The 22423-nt window shown below is 36.3% G+C and overlaps 3 protein-coding genes across 6 annotated transcripts; 2 read left to right on the top strand and 1 right to left on the bottom strand.

Annotated features, from left to right (window-relative positions):
* Positions 1 to 45: 45 nt before the first annotated feature.
* LOC111439129 (membrane-anchored ubiquitin-fold protein 3-like) lies at positions 46 to 3620 on the top strand. Of its 2 annotated transcripts, XM_023076874.1 has the most exons (5): positions 46 to 149; positions 246 to 495; positions 955 to 1125; positions 3085 to 3169; positions 3385 to 3620. In XM_023076874.1, the coding sequence occupies exons 2-4, from the start codon at positions 366 to 368 to the stop codon at positions 3138 to 3140; spliced, it is 357 nt and encodes a 118-aa protein (XP_022932642.1). In that variant the 5' UTR covers positions 46 to 149; positions 246 to 365; the 3' UTR covers positions 3141 to 3169; positions 3385 to 3620. The 2 variants fall into 2 exon arrangements, with proteins under 2 accessions (XP_022932642.1, XP_022932632.1); XM_023076864.1 differs by lacking the exon at positions 3385 to 3620 and having other exon boundaries at positions 47 to 149; positions 3085 to 3333.
* Positions 3621 to 4128: 508 nt separating this feature from the next.
* LOC111438857 (membrane-anchored ubiquitin-fold protein 3-like) lies at positions 4129 to 8142 on the top strand. 2 transcript variants are annotated; one of them, XM_023076669.1, is made up of 3 exons: positions 4129 to 4523; positions 4932 to 5102; positions 7820 to 8142. In XM_023076669.1, exons 1-3 carry the CDS (start codon positions 4394 to 4396, stop codon positions 7876 to 7878), a joined length of 360 nt encoding a protein of 119 aa, XP_022932437.1. In that variant the 5' UTR covers positions 4129 to 4393; the 3' UTR covers positions 7879 to 8142. The 2 variants fall into 2 exon arrangements, with proteins under 2 accessions (XP_022932437.1, XP_022932445.1); XM_023076677.1 differs by lacking the exon at positions 7820 to 8142 and adding an exon at positions 5214 to 5268.
* Positions 8123 to 22224, bottom strand: LOC111438832 (protein MICRORCHIDIA 7-like). 2 transcript variants are annotated; one of them, XM_023076662.1, is made up of 20 exons: positions 21596 to 22224; positions 20158 to 20232; positions 20004 to 20038; positions 19850 to 19928; positions 14908 to 15000; positions 14744 to 14825; positions 14401 to 14476; positions 13406 to 13534; positions 12771 to 12869; positions 12544 to 12645; positions 11869 to 12030; positions 11687 to 11782; positions 10643 to 10694; positions 10421 to 10532; positions 10269 to 10342; positions 9664 to 10061; positions 9204 to 9298; positions 9044 to 9116; positions 8540 to 8662; positions 8123 to 8453 (listed from the first exon to the last, which is right to left on the bottom strand). In XM_023076662.1, exons 1-20 carry the CDS (start codon positions 22035 to 22037, stop codon positions 8394 to 8396), a joined length of 2457 nt encoding a protein of 818 aa, XP_022932430.1. In that variant the 5' UTR covers positions 22038 to 22224; the 3' UTR covers positions 8123 to 8393. The 2 variants fall into 2 exon arrangements, with proteins under 2 accessions (XP_022932430.1, XP_022932431.1); XM_023076663.1 differs by lacking the exons at positions 19850 to 19928; positions 20004 to 20038.
* Between the last annotated feature and the right edge of the window lie 199 nt (positions 22225 to 22423).

The raw sequence follows: 22423 nt of genomic DNA on the forward strand, positions 1-22423 counted from the left end.
TCAACAACTTAAAATAATATTTATAGATTCATAATTTGGGAAAGAAATATATATATCGAATTTCTTATTGAATAATATTCTTCTTTCTGAAAAGCCTGCAGCTGAGAGGAAACTCTGCCTTGGCCTTGCCTGATCGACGGCTTCACAAGGTCTCTTCTCTCTTCTCTTGATTGTCGTTTTCTTTTCACTTTATTCAAAGTTACTTCCCGGATCTTTCATGGTGTTCACTCCTGCAATTGCTTCAGCTTCGTTGCTGTTGGAATTCCTGTGAATTTGTTCTAGGGCACCGGATATTGGGCCGCGTCTCTGATCAATTCAAGGTCGGGATCCAACACTTATACCTGATTGTGAAATACTCAACTCAGATGCCGGAGGACGATTTGATTGACATTAAGTTCAGGCTCTACGATGGTTCTGATATTGGACCATTTCGATACTCGTCCGCATCGACAATAGATGTGCTTAAGCAGAGAATAGTGTCCGATTGGCCCAAAGGTTCCAGCTTAGCTCTTCATCTTCTCCTTATTCTTTTCAATTATAAGTACTCAATTTGTAATCATTTCTCACGTTTAGGTTTCTGTATGTCCTTTGAATGCAAACGCTAAGTAGACTTCCGGCTTTCCTAATTGCATGTCTAGAGTCTGTTGATCCTCCTTTTTTTTTAGTACTATAGGCTGCTAGCTTAAGAAATCTATTTTTAGGACTAATATTTTATTCTTGGCAGACAGCTCTGCGTAGATATTTTATTCTTGATTTACGCGCTCGTTCAGAGGACGCATGTTCAATTCTTTGATGTGTGTCGTTTACCATTAGGAACTCATGCCTGTGTTTGAGGTTTCTCTGAAGAAGTGTCTTTCTTTCACTGGGCTTCTAATCTTCTTCTTTTTTCCTCTGCATTTGTTTTCATATTGATTCTCCTTTTCCCTTTTGGGACGATTTTTCTTTACCTTTTAGGCAAAACAATCACTCCAAAGGCAGCAAGTGAAGTAAAACTGATAAGTTCTGGAAAAATTTTGGAAAATAACAAGACTGTTGGTCAGTGTAAATTACCTTTTGGTGAGTTCACTGGAGGAGTTACTATAATGCACGTTGTTGTACAGCCATCCCTAGCAAAAGCTAAAACAGGTGATTACATTTGAGATTTTAGCTATAAATATAAATTTCTTGTTCATAGATTGTTCCTTTTAAAATTTTACAGTAATAATATATTTTCCATTTTGTCCTATACCCGATGGTTTTTCAAATACTCTGGATGTAGTTCGACAAGTCTATATAAATGAGGTCTTAGGAGTTGGAACCGTATTCTGAACTGATACAGTTATCCATTTGTTGGTCTTTTTTGGCTTGAACTTAGGTCAATACTCTTCTGATGCTAATCACTAACAACTGTTTTTGTTGCTCTTTCTGAAGTTAATGAGATATAACAATTTCAAAATCATTCTTAGAGCATTCAATCAGCTTTGACTAGTGCTTTTGAGTTATAAGTCTGACTTTGCTAACTAGAATGCCGAATCTTAGCAAGTGGTCCCATGAGTTAGCTATCATGAGCCTTTCAGAGAACCTTCTTTCTTCATTTATTCTGCCGCAGATGTTATCCCTTTTTTCTAAGCTTGTCCTGAACTACTGCCTGTGGCTTTTAAATGAAGAAGTGTCTTTGAGTGCTTTCTTTGAATGGTTAAGACAATAACTGTTTCAGGTTGTAGCTAAACCATTTCATTTAACCCAAAGTCATAGGATCATCTCATTGACTATTACTCCTCTACAAAGTATGCAGCGAAAAGTGAAAGTAGTACATGGGTTGGCCTAGTGGTTAAGAAGGCCAAATGAGTGAAGTGTGTGTATGGTCCTTAAATTTTGTGTCCATTTGGTTCATAAACTTTTAAAATTACAAATTTCAATTTTATACCTATTAGATCAATTAGTTTTAAAAAATTTCAAATTTTTCGGTGACCTAAACACAAAGTTGAAAATTTAAAGACTTATTAGATACTTTTGAAAGCTGAAGGACCAAATAAACACAAGTCGCTTGTTATTTAAGATAGATATTTTCTAAGGGCTTAGGCTGGTTTATTATTCGGATCTACTAGTAATGATAAAAATTCTTGTCAGCCTTGCAGATTTAACTAAAGATTCAAAATATCCACTCCTACCCATTCTTATTCTTTTCCTGATTTGGCCCTTTTCTCTACTCTTGCTTCTTCTCTCTTCAATATTTTTTCCTTTTTATCTTTTTTCTTCTTTTCATATTCTTTTATCATTGGAAAAACTAGAATAAACTAGAGAAGAAAGAACTTGGATTGTTGTGAGGGCCGAGGAAAATCAAAAAAATCTTCCAGATTTATTTATTTTATTTTGTTAAGTTTACAGTTAATTAACTATTAATTACTATTAAAATCTGTTATATTATTTTTATTATACAATATAGAAATTATGTATTAACTAGCCTTATGTAATTGACTTGCTCTAATTTCCATATTGCAAAGATTTAATTTTGATTAATACATTAACTAATATCTCACGATTACATATGCTTGCTTCTGATTCTATAAGAACCTCTCTTATTTCCATGAAACATGACTATAAGTTTCTATAATTGCTTAGAATTTCTTTATGTTTCACCTTCACATATGATTACTTGGGATTCTATGAAAACATCGTTTATTTCCATGAAGGTTGACAAAGTTGTTATGAAAGCTAAAACATACTTCTGATTCCAAAATAAAGAGGGTATAGTCAAATCAAATTTAAACTAAGTTTGCCAATGTGGCAGTCTAGGATCTCATCTGTGGATTTGTTTTCTTCTGTTTGATTATCAATTGTTCTTTCTTGATTCCATTGAATGCATATCCAAACAATATCCACAGCTATGTATGTACCCCTTGACGAGCAAGAAGAATGAAAAATAGAAAGTTACCTGTATAAATAAGTTTATGTGACTGCTATGGGTTTCTAGTCAATTCTTGAAAATGATCATTGTAAAACTAGATTAAATCATGTGGTCACTATCCAAATTTGTTTTTCCGATGAGTCTGGTAATTATTTGCTGTGATATCAAATATTTACTGAGATATGTTGATGATACAGAGAAAAAGACTGACAATTCGCAACAGAAGATCGTGTGCTCCTGTTCCATACTTTGAAACACAACACGAATGATATGATTCGTTTGGTAAATCATCCTTCAAAACTTGGCTGCTATCGGCCATATTCTTGTGTATAAATGGTTTCTGGTAAATTGGTAATGATGTGTTTAGGAACATTGACATGAAGGACATGTTTCTCTTTTATGTGATTGTGAAGTTTTCATATGATATTTCAAATTCTTTGGTTACTGAGGTCATGCTGTATTCTGTTTTTCCCATGTGCGTTTCTCTTTTGGTACAGGAGAAGCTAGGTCATCTCTCTTAGAGGGTTTGCAGATAGAAGAAGAGGGCTATTTATAGATTTTGAGATGAGTTCAAAGGTCTAGAATACTCCTTAGGGATACTGCTCGAGTACTAAGGCAATTAGGGTAATTTTGGAAAGTTGCAAGAGTATTTCTATCCCTATACTTTTTTCCCCATCAAAAGAATATATATACTTCTTCCAATTTGAAAAAAGGGAAATTTTCTATCTTATACAAAAATTCTGCGAGGCCTCATTGCTTGAAAATTTGATGTAATTTCTTTTCTTTTTTCAATTTGAAACATGCTTTTGGAAGGTGTTTGTGTTCTGGTATGTTACCGTCAAATTATCACATCTAAACAGCACAGCGGACCTTACTTGAATATATTTAATTTGGCATGCCATTGTGACCAAGCTGCTGCATTGAAATACCCAAAGGAGGCTTATAGCCATTGAAGAGTCACAATATTATGACTACCAATTAAATTTTAAATGGAATTAGGGGTTTGAGAACCAACTCATAATTCACATCATAAAAACAAAACAGGACAATAAGCGTAGCAAGGTATTCACGATTCCACGCCCATTGATGCTCGACCTGCTGATTCAGGAGAAATTCAACCGCAAACACTTAAAACGACATCGTATGGTTCCTAAGCGCAGCGACGTCGGACCAAATGCCAGAGAGAGTGCTGAAGACCGCGTCCTTTCTCCACCTCAATAATATTAATAGATACATCAATTTAAAAATAATAATAATAATCTTCTGGCTGGTTTTGAAAGAACCGCCTCCCAACCTCGTCCCTCTGGTAGTCTCCTCTTTGACTTTCTAAAGAGTTTATTTCCTTTCCGGATCGTTTTTGGTATTCACATCCATAATCCTTTTAGCTTCTTTGCTATTGGAATTGCTGTGCGCCTCCTAGGGCACCGGATTACTTGAGCGCGTTTCCTTATCAATCCGACGTCGGGATCACACACTCGAACAATTTCCGAGGAATACTCTAATCAGATGCCGGAGGACGATTTGATTGACATCAAGTTCAGGCTGTACGATGGTTCTGATGTTGGACCCTTTCGATACTCCTCCGCCTCGACGGTTGATGTGCTTAAGCAGAGAATAGTGTCTGATTGGCCCAAAGGTTGGAACCTTACTCTTCATTATTCTCCCTTGTAGATACTTTATTAGCGTGATTTCTGACATTTGGATATCTTTCATCATTCTTTCACAAAAATGCATATGTGATTACGGTGCTCTCTATTCTATATAGCAGATCTCTTGATCTTTTTTCTTTTAAGTCCCTTCCTTTACTTGTGTGCTTCTGGACGTATGTGGAATTGTTAATATCTATCGGTTCTATTAGAAGCTGTTGAAATCCAACTCTTACACGCGTAGTTTGGAGTCTCTTATTAACATACTTCATTCTCTAGATTTCTCCTGAACACGCTCTATGAATTGGTCAATATATTAATTCCTTTTTTCTTTTTACCTTTCGGTTTATTTATTTATTTATTTATTATTATTATTATTATTATTATTATTTTGTTAGGCAAAACAGTCACTCCAAAGGCAGCCAGTGAAGTAAAACTGATCAGTTCGGGCAAAATTTTGGAAAATAATAAGACTGTTGGTCAGTGTAAATTACCTTTTGGTGAGTTCACGGGAGGAGTTATTATAATGCATGTTGTTGTACAACCATCCCTAGCAAAAGCCAAGACAGGTGATTTTCGTTGTGATTTTAGTTATATATATAATTTCTTGTCCATAGATCGTTCCTCTTTAAATTTTACTTTTATATGTTTTCGTTTACCTTTTCTGCATTATTCTATAGTTTGCCAACTTGTATGGTCGTGGCCTTGAGAGTTGGAATTGCCATCTGAATGCCGGTAATTCTTTGTCTATGTTTTACCAACATTTATTTAGGTGACATACAAACGAAGCTTTCCTTAGGATCCTGTATGCCTCCAGCTACAGACACACATATGCTCAACCAGATAAAGAACTTTCCATTGATCATTGGAAAATAAAGAAAGAAAGCCTCCCAACTAAGAAAATCCTGTGGGACATAAGAAAACTGCTTCATGTTATATAAGTACAAGAAGAAGCCCAAGGAAGCCTTAGAAGAAACTTCATTAAAGGAGTAATTACTAAATCAATTTGAGATCAAACTCTGGAAAGGAGAATGGCTTTCAGCTAAATTCACCTCTTTTTTTATAACGAAAAACGAACTTTGATTGAAAAAAATTAAAGAGTAAATTAGGGGATCTTTTTTTTCTTTTCTTTTTATAGGAAACATAAACATTCCATTGATGTTAATAAAGGCATTAAAGATCATTACTATAAAGCTCATCAGAAGGAGCTGTCAAAAAACTAACTGGTTGAATAACAAAGGGCTCCAATCCAAGAAAATCAGATCCAAAGGATAATTACAAAAAATCTTAGAAATAGGCATTGGAGGAAAGTAACAAATCTTACAGAGTACCGGACTTTTTTCCAAGACCTCTCTACCCACTAAAAATTATCCTATGTCTCTCCTCAAGCCAAACCCCCTCATAAGGTAGCAAAAAACAAAGAGCTCTAAAGAGTACAACCCTAAGACTCCAAAAACTTGTTCCAAATTGCAATAGCAACCATTATGTCTGAGAATGTGATCCAGGCCCTCTGACTCCTTCTACAAATCTCTACACGGAATCACTCGGGGCCCATTTTTAGAATGGAGACTACTTGCTCTCAATAATTCTAGCCATCAATTCCAAAGGAAAACACCATAAGTGTTTGGCCTTCAAAGCCTCGTTGCAAAGCCTCATTCTAAATGCCCATATAACATCCCAAGTCCATCACTAGCAGATTTTGTCTGCTTTGGCTCGTTACATATCGCCGTCAGCCTCATTATGTTAAAACGCGTTTACTAAGGAGAGGTTTTCATACCTTTATATGGAATGTTTTGTTCCCTTCTCCAACTGATATGGGATCTCACAATCCACCCCCTTAGGGGCTAGTATCCTTGTTGGCACACCGTCGGGTGTCTGCCTCTAATACCATTTGTAACAGCTTAAGCCCACCGCTAGCAAATATTGTATGGTTTAGCATGTTACATATCGTCGTCGGCCTCACTGTTTTAAAATGCATCAGCTAGGGTGAGGTTTCCATACCCAAGTCCTGGTCAGCTTAGAACCACCCCCCACCCAATCAAATGTCAACACTCATCCAACTTAATAACCCCTCGAAGATAATCTCTTATAAACTTCGCACAAACTTTTACTAATAGCCACTGGGACCCTAAACACAAATAAGAAGCCACTCAACAGTGACTGGTCCAAACTTTTCCAAACTACTATCACCCTTAGAAAAGAACGCCTTTTTCCACTCAACATTAACTTTTCCTGGTCCTCTTGGTTTCCTCACTGCCTTTTTCCACCCTTGATTCTTGATTTTTTCTTGGGAAGTTTGCCTTTACTGAAAATTTGTTCCATTCTCGTTACTGATTGTTGAAATCCATCTGGAGACATAACACCTAGGACTTCTATAATTCCCCTTTGTTTTGGTTTTGCATACCAGTTCAATCCCCCCCTTCACATAAGTGCTAGAAACCAATTGATTTCACATCTTCCAGGCTACTGTAAACCTCCAACACCATTTAGGCCCATTTAGCTCAGAGAGCCTCAATTTATCATTTTTTAAGTTGCCCATACACAGCTCCACCCTCAGACTGTTTCTATCCCACTACTTTTCTGATCAAACACTCGCATGTGCTTTCGGAAGTTATCTTTCAGTTTCGCTGTAGACTTTTTTTTCGTATTCAAAACAGTTACGTAAAATAGAGGAATAATGGATAAGATGGAACAATGCAAAATTTTGCGTTTTTTTAGAGCTAATTTGCGACTAACAGGCCATCTATTTAACCAACATTCAGTTGTCAATTTAAATTTTAGAATACGAAATTTCAGCTTGGTGGCTAACTTGCATTCATTGACCTTTTTTACCATTAAGCCAATGTGTGGAGGCTAGAAGTTGCCTTTTGGAGCTGGAACACAGTTTCACTAGAAGGCCATCTTTAAAATTACTTTTCTTAGAAACATATTCATCTATCCTAAATCATTTTACCGTAAATTATTTGTTTGTTAAGTTAAGCAATTAGGATTTGCTTATTATATTTGTAAATTCAATGCCATTAAATCATATTACTTAATCGTCTTGTAGGCTGCTTTCTAGAATTTGTTTGTTGGTGATTTAAAAAAATCATATTGCTCAAAATGTACCTAATTTCTAGCCTTGAACAAATGCGCTATAAAATAAAAACATGAACGGAACTCATCACAATATTTCAATTTAAAATCAATCGAGTCCTAATTCTGTCATCTATTAAATTTCTTGATGGGTCACTTATGTATTAAATCCTCATTACTTAAATATGTGAATGATGATCCCTCTGAACAGAGAAAAAGATTGATGATACATCACCCCAGAAGGTTGTCTGCTCCTGTTCCATACTTTGAAACACAATCCCTGCGATTCAGCCTCATTCTCGTGTATAAATGGAATCGGATAAAGAATTGTTTCTTTAGGCTCTTGCTCTGGATGCTGTAGATGCAATGGAAGACCTTCATTTTTATACAATCATTGCGTTCTTTCTACCATTTCTCAATTCGTCTGTTACCACCTTCACACTTAAGGGTGTGGGTTTGAATGATACATAGAAGAAACCAAACCACATTGTAATATAAAGATATATCTACAAAATTGGTCAGTAAATGTGTCCACTGGAAACTTCTTGCAGGAATAATGATTCGGTTGATTGCATTCGGTTTCAATTTACAAGACTTTCTTCAGTTTGATACCTCTCCTCTACACGGAATTTACAGTAATTTTGCAGGAACAGCATCGACGGTATTCGTTTACAAGGGCCTAGCTTGGCAATTGCCACGATAGGCGTGAGAGAATTCGGTGATGAGGAAGGTGCCGCCAAAAGAATGTTAATGGTAACTCCAGAGCTCCAAGTTTCTACAAGGAGCTAACGTTTTTCCAGTATTCTTATCTTATCTAGCAGCTCTTGAATGGTGTTGGATGCTTCCTGTAGACGCCCAGAGCAAGAACAATTTTATTGCAAGACAAAAGCAAGTAAGCAGAGAAAGACAACTAGATCGGTGGTAACCTCACCTGGAGCTTCTTTCGCAGATTTCTCTCCTCAGTCTCTCTTCGATCTCTCTCCTCTGAGAAAATATCTATTAGGCTTTCTTGTTCTTTATTCAATTCCTCAATTTTAAGCTCTGCTGCTTTAAGCTGGATCACATTAGGGAACAAATTAAATTTCAAGAATGTTACATCATTTAAGCCTTATAATTCGTGAAAATCCTATTGGAAACTAAGATAAGTTTGCATCATTCTACGACAGCGGAAACAGAAGACCCTCAGTTTCTTATTCCCCAAGTTCAAAATCTCTACTGGCGTATAATCTGCAATCGACCAACGCGTTTTCCCCAACAAATGACCAAATGGGGCAAACACCATGTAATGCTCGCACTATCAAATTGAGTTCCCAAAATAAATTCATCCTACCCACGACTAGAGGAATGCAATTTAATTGATAGATCCATCACAGAAGCATTCACCATTTGATTCAGCAGTACATACTAGATAGAAGAACATAAATAGAATGCGCACCTGAGCCTCAAGTGATTTACACCCATCTCTTGCATGCTGCAATTCGTTGAGATCGGCTTCCTTTCTCTGTAATCTGCGAAAGGGATTGACATGAAGCGCCAACATTTAGTGGCATCCAGACAATGCCAATTACTATATAAGCAGAAGAAAGAACGCAGACCTCTCCTTCAATTCTGCATTTTCTTCCTTCACCTCCTGTAGCATGTGGAACTCAGAACTTGAAAGGGAACGCTCATTAGTGTTTACATCTCCTCCCTGCCAGAGTGGAATGCAAACTTAAATCAATACTGTTCCAAGTTTATATAGAAAAACATAAATAATTTCTCCAGGTGCATTTGATTACCATTCACATTACTGAAAGCATGGGCACAAGCAGCAAGCATAAAAACATGAAGATTGAATGTGGTGTATTTTCATAAATCCAATTTGACGAGTTATTTAGTTCAAGGAATTGAAAAAATTGTGAAATAAAAATGTAAATTTAAGGTACCTAAACCTTGGGGCCATGTAGAATGCATAGAATTTGGAAGAAGTATCTACTGTTCCATCTATTTTATGCCAGCCAGTTAAGGTTTTGCTTCCACTTGGACATGAGAAACAAAAATAAAAATATAATATACCTTCAGTTGGGGTCCTCTTGAGCCCGATCCAACTTCCTGAGCTTGACTGACTCCTCCATTTGAAGACGCTTCCATCGTCACTGAAACATCATTTCCATGAGGTTCCTTCTCATGAAACGTCCCATTGCCAATACTGTTTGCCTGTCCTCCATGCAGGCTATCCACCCAAACTTCTCGTGGAGAAGGTGAAGGTGGCTTAGAAGATGGTCGTGTCCTGGATTGCTCAGGGGCCATACTGCTGTTGTTGTCTTTACTTGAATCCCCATTCACATATCTACAGTCTTTTGTTTTCTGAAACTTTTCTGAATCTTTTCCTGAATAGACTTTATCAGGTGTCTTTGCACTTTTCTTTCTTGATTGAGGTGAAGATTGCAAAGAATAATCATCGGGGGAACTTTCTACAAAAGTAAGGTAAACATGTCAGAGGGCCAATGGAATTGACTTGGTGACAGATTGACTCCATGATAACATTTAGCACACATCATCACTCACATCACTGAAAAAGAAATGGATAAACAATTGGTTTTGCAACAAATTGATCCCTAACCAAAGAAATGTTTGTGACTGTTTTAGAAGAAAAGCTCAAACGAAAAACACCAATGTACCTCTATCCGGAGACTGATTGGTAAATTTATTAATTCTTCTTGGAGCATAGCCGATCTTATGACAATAGGAAGCCCTAAAGGACAAAATAATAGGTTCAGGAATGGATAACAGCTGAAATTATGCCACCTAGTGATTAACCATAGTAACAAACCAGTAAGTCTTCTGCATCTGTATCAACCGTGCCTCAAGTCTTGCAAGTACAGTTGTTCGCTCAAAACCCTGCTTGTCGTGGGCAGGTTCAACAAAATTTGCTTCTAGAACACCTGCAGCATAATTGAGCTATCAGAACATGGACCACATCAGATTTCCATTTTTTTATTAATCTTCTATTGATAAGTGAATTAATCAGTAAATAAATATGCCAAAACAGTACCAATAACTCCACGACCATCACTTCCCGAAGCATTCCAAAGCCTCCAAAATGGCTGGCAAATAAAAAAAATTTAATCAGAAACATTAATGACTCCATTCATATTTAACATGGAGGGAAAAGCATAATTACATAATCAAAAGTGTACTTCTCAGAAAGCCCTGAAAATCAATTAAAAAAGCAAAAAATATGAAAAAAACTAATGGTTTACATGTTGCACCTGAAATCTTCAACAAGCATATTATAACTTTTATGCTCCTTTCCAGCCATAGCTTTAAAGGAAGATCTAGAATCCTTTGGGTCAACATTGTCAAAACTATTAGGTTCTGAAATTTGGCACGAAAGAGACAAAAGGATCTTATGTGGCTTCATGGCATATTCTTGTTCTTTCCATATCGTTGCAAAATAATTCAACTAATGAGATGAGATCTAAATGGAAAGCTTTCTGGCAAGTTAGGTTGCCTTGTTTTGTCTCTGGAGGTTAATTAGTTCGTTGTCCCTAAAGGTTGTTTCAAATGTCAACGAAAACTTCAAGTTCATTGTCAAAATATTTTAAAACTAAAAATTAGGAAGAAAAGAAAACCTTAACAACATCAACAGTTTCTCTAGTTCACATTAATCATAAAAATTATCATAGTTATAATAAAAACACATGAAAGGAATGGCCATGGTAATCACGTCCAAATGTTGAACTCAAAAGAAAAAAAAAAAGAGACCACGTATGAGAAGAAAAACTTTAACTAAACACTTCCAAAGAAATACAACTATAGCTTTTGGTGCTCACTTTCCAAATCATTCCATTTTCTTTGCAGGACTTTTACCTTAATTGGGAAGCTTTTTTATTCTCTAAATCTTTATTTTATGTTGTCTTGTTATGTATTCAATTTTTCCTTTCTCTATTCTAATTTTTGTATTTTTTTAACATTAGTCTCTTATCATTTCTTCAATGAAAAGGCTCATTTCTGGTAAAAAAAAAAAAGAAAAAAAAGATATATATATATATATATATATCCATAATCATCAAGCTCTCATATAAAAGATGCATACCTTAATCAGTCGATTCTTGTGATAAACATTGAATCCTTGAACATCTATGTGATGCTTTGCATCCTTCACAAACCCAATGGTTACAACTGCAACCATCTGAGAACAACATCTGCAAGCAGTTAGCACCGCAGAGCATAGCAAATATGAACATTCAAGAAAGAAAAGAAAATCAAGAGCATTACGTTTGTATCTTTGACAACCCCCTCAGCAACTGGCTGAGGTCTGTACGTGACCTCTTGGGACATCATCATATCATTCACTACGTTATGGTGTTCGACATCTCTCCCACGAAGAATAATACGAAAACCAGGAGGAAGCCTCAAATAAAGAATTGAAGCATAACCCTAGAGATTTAATACTTTTTTCGTAAGGAACCAAGCTTTCATTGAGAAAAATAACAGAAAATAAGGGTATATGAAAAAAACAAGCTAAAAAACAAAAAGGAGTCCAAGAGCTAACTATATAAATAGACCTCAATCCAACAAAATCAAACCAAGATCATAATTACAAAAGGGACTAGATACCGACGTCCACAAAGACGCATAGAACCTCACCATCTCCCAAACCTCATCATAACACCTCTAACCTCTCTAAAAAAACCTATATTGTATATCAACAGAATTAATTAATCTCAGTGAATGAAAAAAATAATTGCTTTCTTCCATTCACAGAGCATCGTCAGCATCTTCTGGTCGCCTTTAAAAGATGAACTCCAAATGCATTATTTTGAGTTTCCAAATTTCAAATTAGTGAAGACTATTCCAAGCAGTTGCAGAAAAATAGAAGTTAAAACCACGTAGGCAATTATTCAAGCCAAATTAACGGAACATCTGCTCGTTAGTCACATGAAGCATTACCCTCAAAGAATGTCGATAAGTCAAGAAGTGCCGGGAGTTGGGAAATTTTTTTGCCATTTGTATATTCTTCTCATCTCTGTTGACGCCTCTTATTTGGATGTCCTAACAAAATATTGGTTAAGTATTAAATTTAAAGATACTAACAAAATATTGGTGAAGTATTAATTTAAAGATACTGACAAAATTAGTATGCGGTAAAAAAAAAGTAAAATATATATGTAGTATACATGTTGGTCAGTATCAAAATCCAGTTCCAACTGTCCTTGGTCGTCTTCCCAGAGGTTATATATAATAATGCGAGTTCCATGATCTTTCATCAAATAGAACTGAAAAACATGCCAAGCAACATAATCAGTTAACCAAGAAGAACAATGCGAAGATTAATACTTACTAATTTCCATTATAGCCGTCTAAGCCAAGCTACTATTTCTCTAATTATCTCCCATTAGAAGATTTTTGTGCAATCCCGTCGTTTGTGGGGAAACCTTTTAAATCCATCAACACAAAAAAAATCCTCTAAGATTCTGCAACTTCTCATATCATCCAAAGAAAAGCTGTAAATATCTTTTATTCTTCCTGAAGAAAGCTTAGTTTTCTAATGAAAGAAAATGACCACAGTGAACAGGAAAAATCTTCAAACCAATACCACTCCATGCAAGAACTCAGTTCACCTAATGAAGAATTGTTTTTTAATAAAAAATCGAGATTTCATTGAGAAAAAAAAAATGAAAGAATACAAGGGCATCCAAAAAACCAAACCTACAAAAAGAAACCCTAAACCTAATGAAGAAATTTGTAAGAAGTTAAAAAAATATAAAAATGAATATGACGAACATATCCCAAATGAACAATAAAGCATCACCTGACGAAGAAGTTCAGTTTCACTGGCAAATGGAGACCACTGAACAATTGTTTCTACATTCTTGTTCCAATCACTAAGAGAAGATCGCACTATCTTGGTCCATTCACCTCCCTTCCTTTCATAGTCAAGCTTTTATTACAATTCAAGTACATAAACTATCAGTGGGAGTACAAGTTTCGAAATACATTACTTCTATCTTACATGATCAAAATATAACAGAGGTAATTTAACGACTAAACAGACGGGTGCCCAATAATCCAATTCAAAACTATAATTCAAGCCAAACAGACCTAGTGCTTAAAAGCACAGTGCACAATATGAAGCAACGACTTCATGATAAGCAAGAGATGGAGAAACAGTGATCATTTCAATAGAGCAGGACACGTCTAGAAAAAAAATTTTAAAAATATTATTAGAGTAAACAAATTAGTATTCTGCTAGCTTATTAGAAAAGAAATTAGTAACGTGGTGTAGGAGAGAAGAAAGAAAGAGTCTTTCGAATCAAAAGGTCTAGTTTCCTGCAACCATTACCCAAAACCAATGAAACGCAATTATTTCTTCGGCTAATTCTATAACATACATCTTAAACATATAACCAATCCATAGATATAAAAAAAATTACAATAAAAATAATTATGACAACAACAACAACAATAACTATTAAGTCTTAAGTTCTTAACTACTCGTTTAACTTCAGAGAAATAAGAAGGTAGGCTATGAACATAAAAAGCCAACCATGGAAAAACTTGAGGCATTTGCATATCAAGTTGTACAGCACATATTAGATGCATAGACAAATAATCCATAGCATCCTATTGATCCAAGATCACGTGAAACAGAAATAGTGGATTCTCCATCCTTTTCTCCCTCATAATTTATAAAAATATAAATACACACATTCAGACATACCTATATATATTTATATACATATATGAAATAATTAATTGAAATGAAGGTTAATAAATAGGATTAAATAAACAAGTAAATGTCATTACCATTGGAACTATGATATCTTCCTTTCCAGTGCTTCTCAAAAATGTATAGGACAGTAATCCAATGCTCTGTGTGCCACTGCCGAGAGAGTTCAATCAGTACACTGTAGAAGATAAACTAAAGGAAAATAATTGAACAGAAGACAAAACTTTACATTGAAGGCTTCAAATGAAAAGAAACTAATGCATAAAAATACAAACCCCTCGAGGGAGTGAATGAAAACACAAATTAAAGATTGTTTTCTAACTCTGATATGTTTTACCATAACTATCTGCCCTAATGATAAAGTTGTAGAAAATGGAGAGTAAAAAAATATAAAATAATAAACGAACTAACAAAACAGACCTTTTTCCATTTTTTCCACAACGCGAGAACACAATTACATCTGCTCCAAGTCTCATAGTACTAGTCTTAAAACCATTACCATCTGTGAAGATATGAAATAAAAATGCTTTCAAAAGAGATTAAAAACTACAAGATGAAACTTTTGATTTATGGTGGCAAATTACACTGTCCAATAGTGTTTGCTAATTTGCTTTTTTCTGAATAGCCCAATGACATGCAGTGACGCATTTTGTCGGGGCTCATCCCACCACCATTATCTGCAACACAGTCAAATACAAGTGATGTAGCAATAAAAATTTACAGAAAAAATGACATTTTTCTATAAGCAATCCACAACCTTCCAACACGACAAAAATGAAAATTTCATTACCAGAGAAAGTACAAGAAGGGGAGATGTGATATTCATACACATCCGAAGTATAAGATTCCCCATGGCAAAGATTTGCGTAAGACCAAGAAGAAGAAAACTCTAACTGGGTCCCAAAAAAATCCTATTTACTATTAGTTTCATCCCCTTGAAACATTCTTTCCTTTGTTTCTTTTCATCATTCTTTCTTTTTTCCTCTTTTTTGAGAAAGAACAACATCTTCAGGGGTCTACACCTCTATAGAAGACAGGTCTGAAAGCACACTGCAACTTGTTGTCTTTATATATTATGTAGATACGAGAAGAATAACACCAACTTGTTGTCTTTTGGCTGGGAACAAAATTTGTCATTATTGTCTGACGATGAAGGTTCCACCTGCCGTCAAGACAGGGGAGCCCTAAAAGTATGGCACATTTTGGAACTTTGGCTTGAGAAAAATATAAGTTGGGAGTCCTTGAGAGAAATGTGGTCAACAACGAGGATCAACGTCTCTCTTTGGATGTATGAGACCAAGGAATTCTATTATTATCATTTCAGTTATTCTTCAAAGATGGACAACATTTTCATAATTCCTATTTTTTTTGTAATCAGTTCCCCTTTTATAGGCTTCTATAAGCTTCCCTTATGATGGGCTCTCGCTTTTTTATTGCACATTGGTGAGGAAAGCTAGCTTTGTCACAAAAACCCACAAGACATTCCAAAACCCAATCATTTATATGCTAAGGGGACCAAAAAAAAAAAAAAAAATAGACCAAACTCCTTCAGCAAAAGTCACCCACCTCTTGAGAGCAAGTGGGGCCGTGATAAAAAAATATATAATTTAAGGAATCGCCTTTCTTATTACAGATGCAATACTAAGGGACATTTAGAGAATTTCTTTTGGAGTTTATCGGCAGGCTTCCATAGCAAAGTAACCAAAAAAGATTTTTACTTCTTTAGGGACCTTGAACTTCCAAATAATTTTCGGCAAGGGGGGGTTTCACTTGTTCTCAGATTTGGTTAGATGGAGGATAGCAGATTGGAAGAGAACATAGCAGCAGAATCAAGTGACCGCAACATCCTGTCTTGCCCTTCACCCAAGTTAATCAGTCTATCTTTTTCAAGGACGTAAATCCAATTTCTAATTTTCCTATATAGTAAAAATATTAGACAGTGGTATATATTGTAAAAATATTAGACAGTGGTAAACAACACTGACAAAAAGTATTGTATAAGTTTGTGTCTTTTTCTGCTAATATTTTCTAATTTCTTTCTTTCCACAAATTCCAAAAGAAAACCATGATGAGATTTTTTCATGGTAGGGCTTTTGAAAGGGTAGTACGTTAAAGCCATGTCCAATAGATCCTTTACCTCCCTAGGAAATGTGAGATGTCATTTGAATATATTGAGAACCGTTGTCCAAGGAAATTTGAGATGTCATTTGAATATATTGAGAATCGTTGTCCAGAAATTTTGAGCATATGTACATTGCATAAATAAGTGGCTTTGTGATTCATTTTCTTTCTTGCTAATGACTTTATGCGCTATTTCTCAAAGGAATAACTTCACATTCATAGGATGATATCCTTTCCATAGCCTTTGTTAGTGTGTGATTTATTGCTTCTACTTTTTTCCCCATGTCCATCATCAAGGATTTTGTAGTTTCGTTTGACAATACCACAAGGACAAGATCAAGGCTTAATTCGGCCCATTTCATTGCTTCATTTTCCTTTAAATTCCTACGAAGCTTCAGGTCCTAGAATTTGTCGACAACTTCCACGTTTCTTTGATCGTGGCTTTTTTGCTATGAGAGAGCCTGTCAAAAGTGGACCTCATGGCTAGCGTGGTATTTTCAATCCATGGGTCGGCCCAAAATGATGTGCTTCCTCCACACTCACCCTATGGAAAGTTCAGTTTGTGATGAGGTTTTGTTGTTTCTTTATGTACTTCCAAGGCCCTTTCGTAGAAGATGGCAGGGGTTGACTTTTGTTTCATGTAGGAGTACATTTGGCCTTTTTAAGATTTCTCCACAAGGTCTTTTCTTCGTGATTATATCTCCATATCCATTTGGCGAGGAAGGCTTTGTTCTTCTTCTTTATCGAGAAAAGACTAAGGCCTCCCTTTTCTGTTGGGAGGTTTATAATATTCCATCTATCAAGGTGTAAGCCATCTTTCCACAAGTAGTTTCTGAATAATCTTGCTATATCCGCAGCCACTTTTTGTGGCATTTCAAATAGAGACATGTAGTAGGTGGGGAGGTTGGATAACATGGCTTGTATTAGGGTGAGTCTTCTGCCTGTCTATTTTATCAATAATAATCTTCATTTATGGTTTCCTTTTAGAGGTAGTCCTTGGTACCTATTCGATCATTCTCCCTTTTTATAACTATGTATGCTAGCAAATTCTTCAATAATCTCCGTGCTAATATTAATGCCCTTGCTCTCTGTTTTTTAGAGATTGATATTTTGTCCAGAGAATCCTTCGAAGGTTTTTACCGTCTCGATCATGTTTTTTTTTTATGGAAGAGACATTTGCCAAGTCAAAAAAGAGGATTATGTCATCCACAAGCTGAAGGTGGTTGATGCTTAAGCCTTCATTACCCACTCTGAAAACCTTTTATCTTCCCTTCGCATTCTGCTTTTTTTCCAGGACGCGACTGAGGCAATCCATTACCATGATGAAAGGGGATAGTGGATCTCCTTGTCGGAGACCTCATGTGGCATAAATCTTCCCTCTCGGTCTTCCGTTGATGATGATGGAGAAGTTTGTGGATGAGATGCATCCTTTTTATCCACCTTCGCCATTTTGAGACAAAGCCTTTTGCCACAAGAATGTTTTTGAGGAAAGTCCACTCAACCTTGTCGAAGGTCTTTTCCATATCAAGTTTGATGACCACCTTTTTAATTTTTCTTTCCCATTCTCATCTATGAGTTCGTTTGCCATGAGGGATGCATCAAGAATTTGTCGCCCCTCAACAAATGTTGTTTGTTGCCCCGTTATTGCGAAGGGGAGAACCTTTTTAATAATACCCTTGCTATGATTTTATATAGGCCACCCGTGAGACATATAGGACGAAAGTCTGCAATAGTGCGGGCATCCAATTTCTTCAAAATTTTCACCTTCCAAAACAAGGCAAAGACACTCAAGGGAGAGATTAACCAAGCAAGGAAATAAGGATTTACAAGAAAAGCCTTTGGAAGGATAAGGACTCCAAACACAAATATCCCTTCCCCTGAACACCCCTGTCAATGTGAGGAGGGCAACAACAACCAACGTGTCTCCATCAAACAAGAATGATGGGACCCCTAAACGAGAGAAAGAAAGATCATAGAGCCTGGATACACATTCACCATCGAAAAGTTCATCGAGGATAAATGATACAGAAGAAGGATCTAAAGGGACAAGTGATGGAGCTAAGGGGTTATCCCCCTCCTGGAAATAAATATCTCTCCCATCACCCACGAAACAAACTAAGAAAAAAAGGAAGCCCCTCAACTCATATTTGCTCACAATAACTTTTTGTTATAGGGAATTAGACTAGAGATACAAATACCAAAGCCATTTAGCTAGGAACGCACTATTAAGGCCCTTAAATTTCCTATATCCAACCCCCTTCATGAACAAGTTATGTCACCACCCTCCACCTAACTAAATGCAACCCTTTCCCTTAACCAATCCCTCCCCAAAGGAAATCCCGCATAAGCTTCTCTAGGGGCGTACTCACAAACACAAGAATACTAAAAAGAAATAGGTAACTTGCTCGAGATATCACTCCACATAGACGGAATGAGAGTGACTCTGGCCCCTTTCAAAAAGAATCTTTTCTTCCAAGATGAAACCCTTGAATCTTACAATAAGAACCCATAACAAACTGTTTCTAAGGCTATGAACCAAAGGAAGCCAAAATAAGATGAAGGAATCGACCCAACATCACACCCAACCAAAGAAGCCCATCTATTCAACTTATCAATATCACATTTTAGACCCAAAAATTGGCAAGTTCGTCCATTAATCTTCAGCTCTGACATAGCCTCAAACAAAGTCAGAAGAATTGTTCAAGTTGATGAAGGAGTCCACATCAACTTTTCATTTGAGAAGCCTTGTCCATTTCTTTAACTCAAACGCCTTAGTCCCAGCCCTCTTTGAGATGTAAGAAGGGAGGTCTAACTCCATTTAACTAAATGGTACCATGACAATAGTTGCCTTCATCTAATGAACTCCCTTACCATCTTTTTCAAGGAATTAGCACCCTTGCTAGGATATCAAGGTTTGATTGATAGAGCAAGAGCAGGTCTACAAAAGACTCCTTTTGTCTAAAAAAGACTTCTCTATATATCCAACTCGGATTTACTTATCAACAATAGGTTCCAAATGAGAAATTGATTGTTGATTCCCACCAACGAGAAAGTCAAGGTAGAAATATTTAATGCCAAAATAATCCCAATCAAGAAAGGGGGGATGAAACAAACCCCAGGAGACACCTTTTCTCCCACTTTTCTACCTATCTTGCTAGGAGTGTTCATTTTTTATCACCCACCCATACACACATTTCAAGTGCTTATCTCCCACTCTGCCAAACAAATGGAGGGGAAAAAGTACAGAGAGGAGGGAGGAGGATACCACCCACGAGGTTGAGACAATGGAATCATTACTTTATATATTTTTAGTGAGGAATCGTTACTCTCTATGGAAAAGCATTTTAGTTCTGTTTCTGATTAAAAATTCAAATAAAACTAAAATCTACCAATCAAACTTAATACCTTCAATCAGTAACATTCTGGTCGTATCTTTCTTATTCACAAGCACGTCTATATTAACATGAGTAGCTCCATTGCAAACCTTCAGTTAAGGGATGGGAAAAATATTAGTGGAAATGATTTTTGTCAAATACAATGAGAAGGAAAAGTGAGGTACCTCATCTAATGAGTTGTCTAATAACTCAGCAAAAGCTGCATGCATGAATCAAATATCTTAAAATCCATGTATAACATCCAATGTAAATCATTGCTCGATCAAAATATAACTTCATGGGACTTTCAGAAACCATTTTTGTGTCAAGCATTCTTACCTCCGAGAACCCACTTATGACTGGTCGCATTAGAATGCAGAAACTTGGGATGAACCCTAACGTGGTCCATGCCACCTACAGCAGAATTAGAGTTAAGCGTGAGACATAAATACAATCAAAGTTAAATACCAACAGAAGAATGGGAAGAAGATCGATTAAGTTTTCAAAGAACATTTGCAACAGCAAATTCCCAGTGCCAAATTAAATTAACATCCTTTTATTCTATTTCGATAAAGGAAGGAATTTTATTTTCTTTTTAATAGATATCTTTATCAGTAAATTCTATAAATATAATGGTGAGGGGCCATAAAACTTAAGGCAGGATTAACAATAATGAATGTGAAAAAAAAATCAGATTTGCAGAAGTTTAAGCAAATCTATTTGATAGAAATAATAGAAGGGCGAATACTTAAAAAGATGGAGGTGCAGACCTTGGCAGATTCAATAATTCTTTTTAGATTCTGTAACCAAAGAGTAAGTGATTATCCCTTCCATTATCTCTTATTCTCTAGGATTGAAGCTTTGCAGAAATAATGGTTTGAAATGTGTAGTTTTTTTACAAAAAAAAAGTTGGGGGAAGGAAACATTATAAAATTTTGGGGTGATAGTTTGGTGAGTAAGCTTAATTTTCAAAACTGGTTTTCGAGCCTTTATGGATTTGAGAATCCAAGCATCAACGTGAAGGAGATGCGTGACCAACAAAATCTGAGATGGAACTTAAAATTTAGGAGAAACCACATGAAAGATTAGATTCCTATAAATAAAATCCTTGAAAGAGTTAAGCTTAAATTCAAAGATTTATCAGCAAATCAGTAGCACACTCCAAGGCAACTTGCCACGAAGCTGTGCAATGAAATTAGAGCTAGAGAGACAATCTATGACACACATCAGTGCAACCCAAACAATCCAAAGCATCAACTCCATCGGGGGAATAAGCATTGGTAGCCCCACAAAAGATAATCTAGATGCTTCTATAAGCTACAAAGTGATAAAAATATCATTGTGTATCAATTCAGGAAGATAACACCGCCAAGTCATCAATCCAAAAGGACAACATCCGTCAATCTAGAAAGATAACAACAGAAACTTCAGTTTTTTGGGATGGCTTTCCAGGTAACTCATACCAATATGAATATTTGAGTTCTCTTTCAATGGAAGTTTCTCTCATCTTTGGCTTCATTATCGCGCTGTCACTCTTTTTTATGCTTTTCCCCCCTTTTCCCCCTCTTTGGAAAATAAGAAAAATAAAATTGCTATGTATATGAGAACCTTCATCCTAAGTATTGACATATGAGAACGAAGATGATTCCATAAAAGATGAACTCTCAATTCCAGATATTGGAAATAGCATTCCGAATTCATTAAACTTGGCTAAATTTTAAACTTATCTTTCGGAATGATGGGACTCAATATGGGAACGCATGGTAATAAGACATACCCGACGATGACTCCCAGTTACTACAAGGAGCTCCTTCAAAATCTCCTGCCTTCCAAAACTGTTTACAAGCAGAAGCATTAGCGTTCGAAGTCCTCGCCACTTGTCCCGTGCCCGGCTCTTCTGACGGGGGCAAAGGAACCGCCACGACATCTGTTCCAGCGAGCGCCGCGGGCGGAAGAAAACCTAGAGGCAAAATAACTCCCAACTCGTTCAGCCTCCTCTTCTTCAAAAATCCTCCATCTACGCCGTTCGGGAGTCCGATGCTTCTCGTAACTCCTCCTAAAATCCCGTCAACTACTTCCTGCTCGGAATCTTCGGAATCCGACTCGCTGTCACTGCTAAGCTCAATAAACGCGGGAAACACATTTGATACCTCGTGATTGTTGCTTGTTTCTTGCGCACGTAAAGGTTCAGCGGGTTCCTGCTTAACACAGTCTTCCATATGAGCGTTCAGAATAAGAGAAAAAGGCAATGCCTTCGCAGAATCGGAGGTACCAGTTCTAAACAGAGGTTACGACGGAGGAAAACGACGGTGGCGAGGAACTGTTGTCAAAAGGAAAAAAAGGAAAAAAGGAAAAGGAGAATTCGGGGGACGGGTTAGTTAATTTTCCGAATCAATAAGAATAATTGGAGCCAAAGCCCAAAACCGCATTGGCTTCGGATTCTCATTTAGTCGCGTAGCCCACGTCAGCGAACACGTGGAATTTCCTTGTAATACTCTGACTCAAGTGGCCAGCCCATAATTTCCTCGCTCATTTTTTTGTGTTTTTTTTTTTTTTTTTTTTTTTTTTTTTTTTTTTTTTTTTTTTTTTTTTTTTTTTTTTTTTT

Source organism: Cucurbita moschata, unplaced genomic scaffold (genome assembly GCF_002738365.1).
Source record: "Cucurbita moschata cultivar Rifu unplaced genomic scaffold, Cmos_1.0 Cmo_Scf00003, whole genome shotgun sequence".
NCBI classification, from domain to species: domain Eukaryota; kingdom Viridiplantae; phylum Streptophyta; class Magnoliopsida; order Cucurbitales; family Cucurbitaceae; genus Cucurbita; species Cucurbita moschata.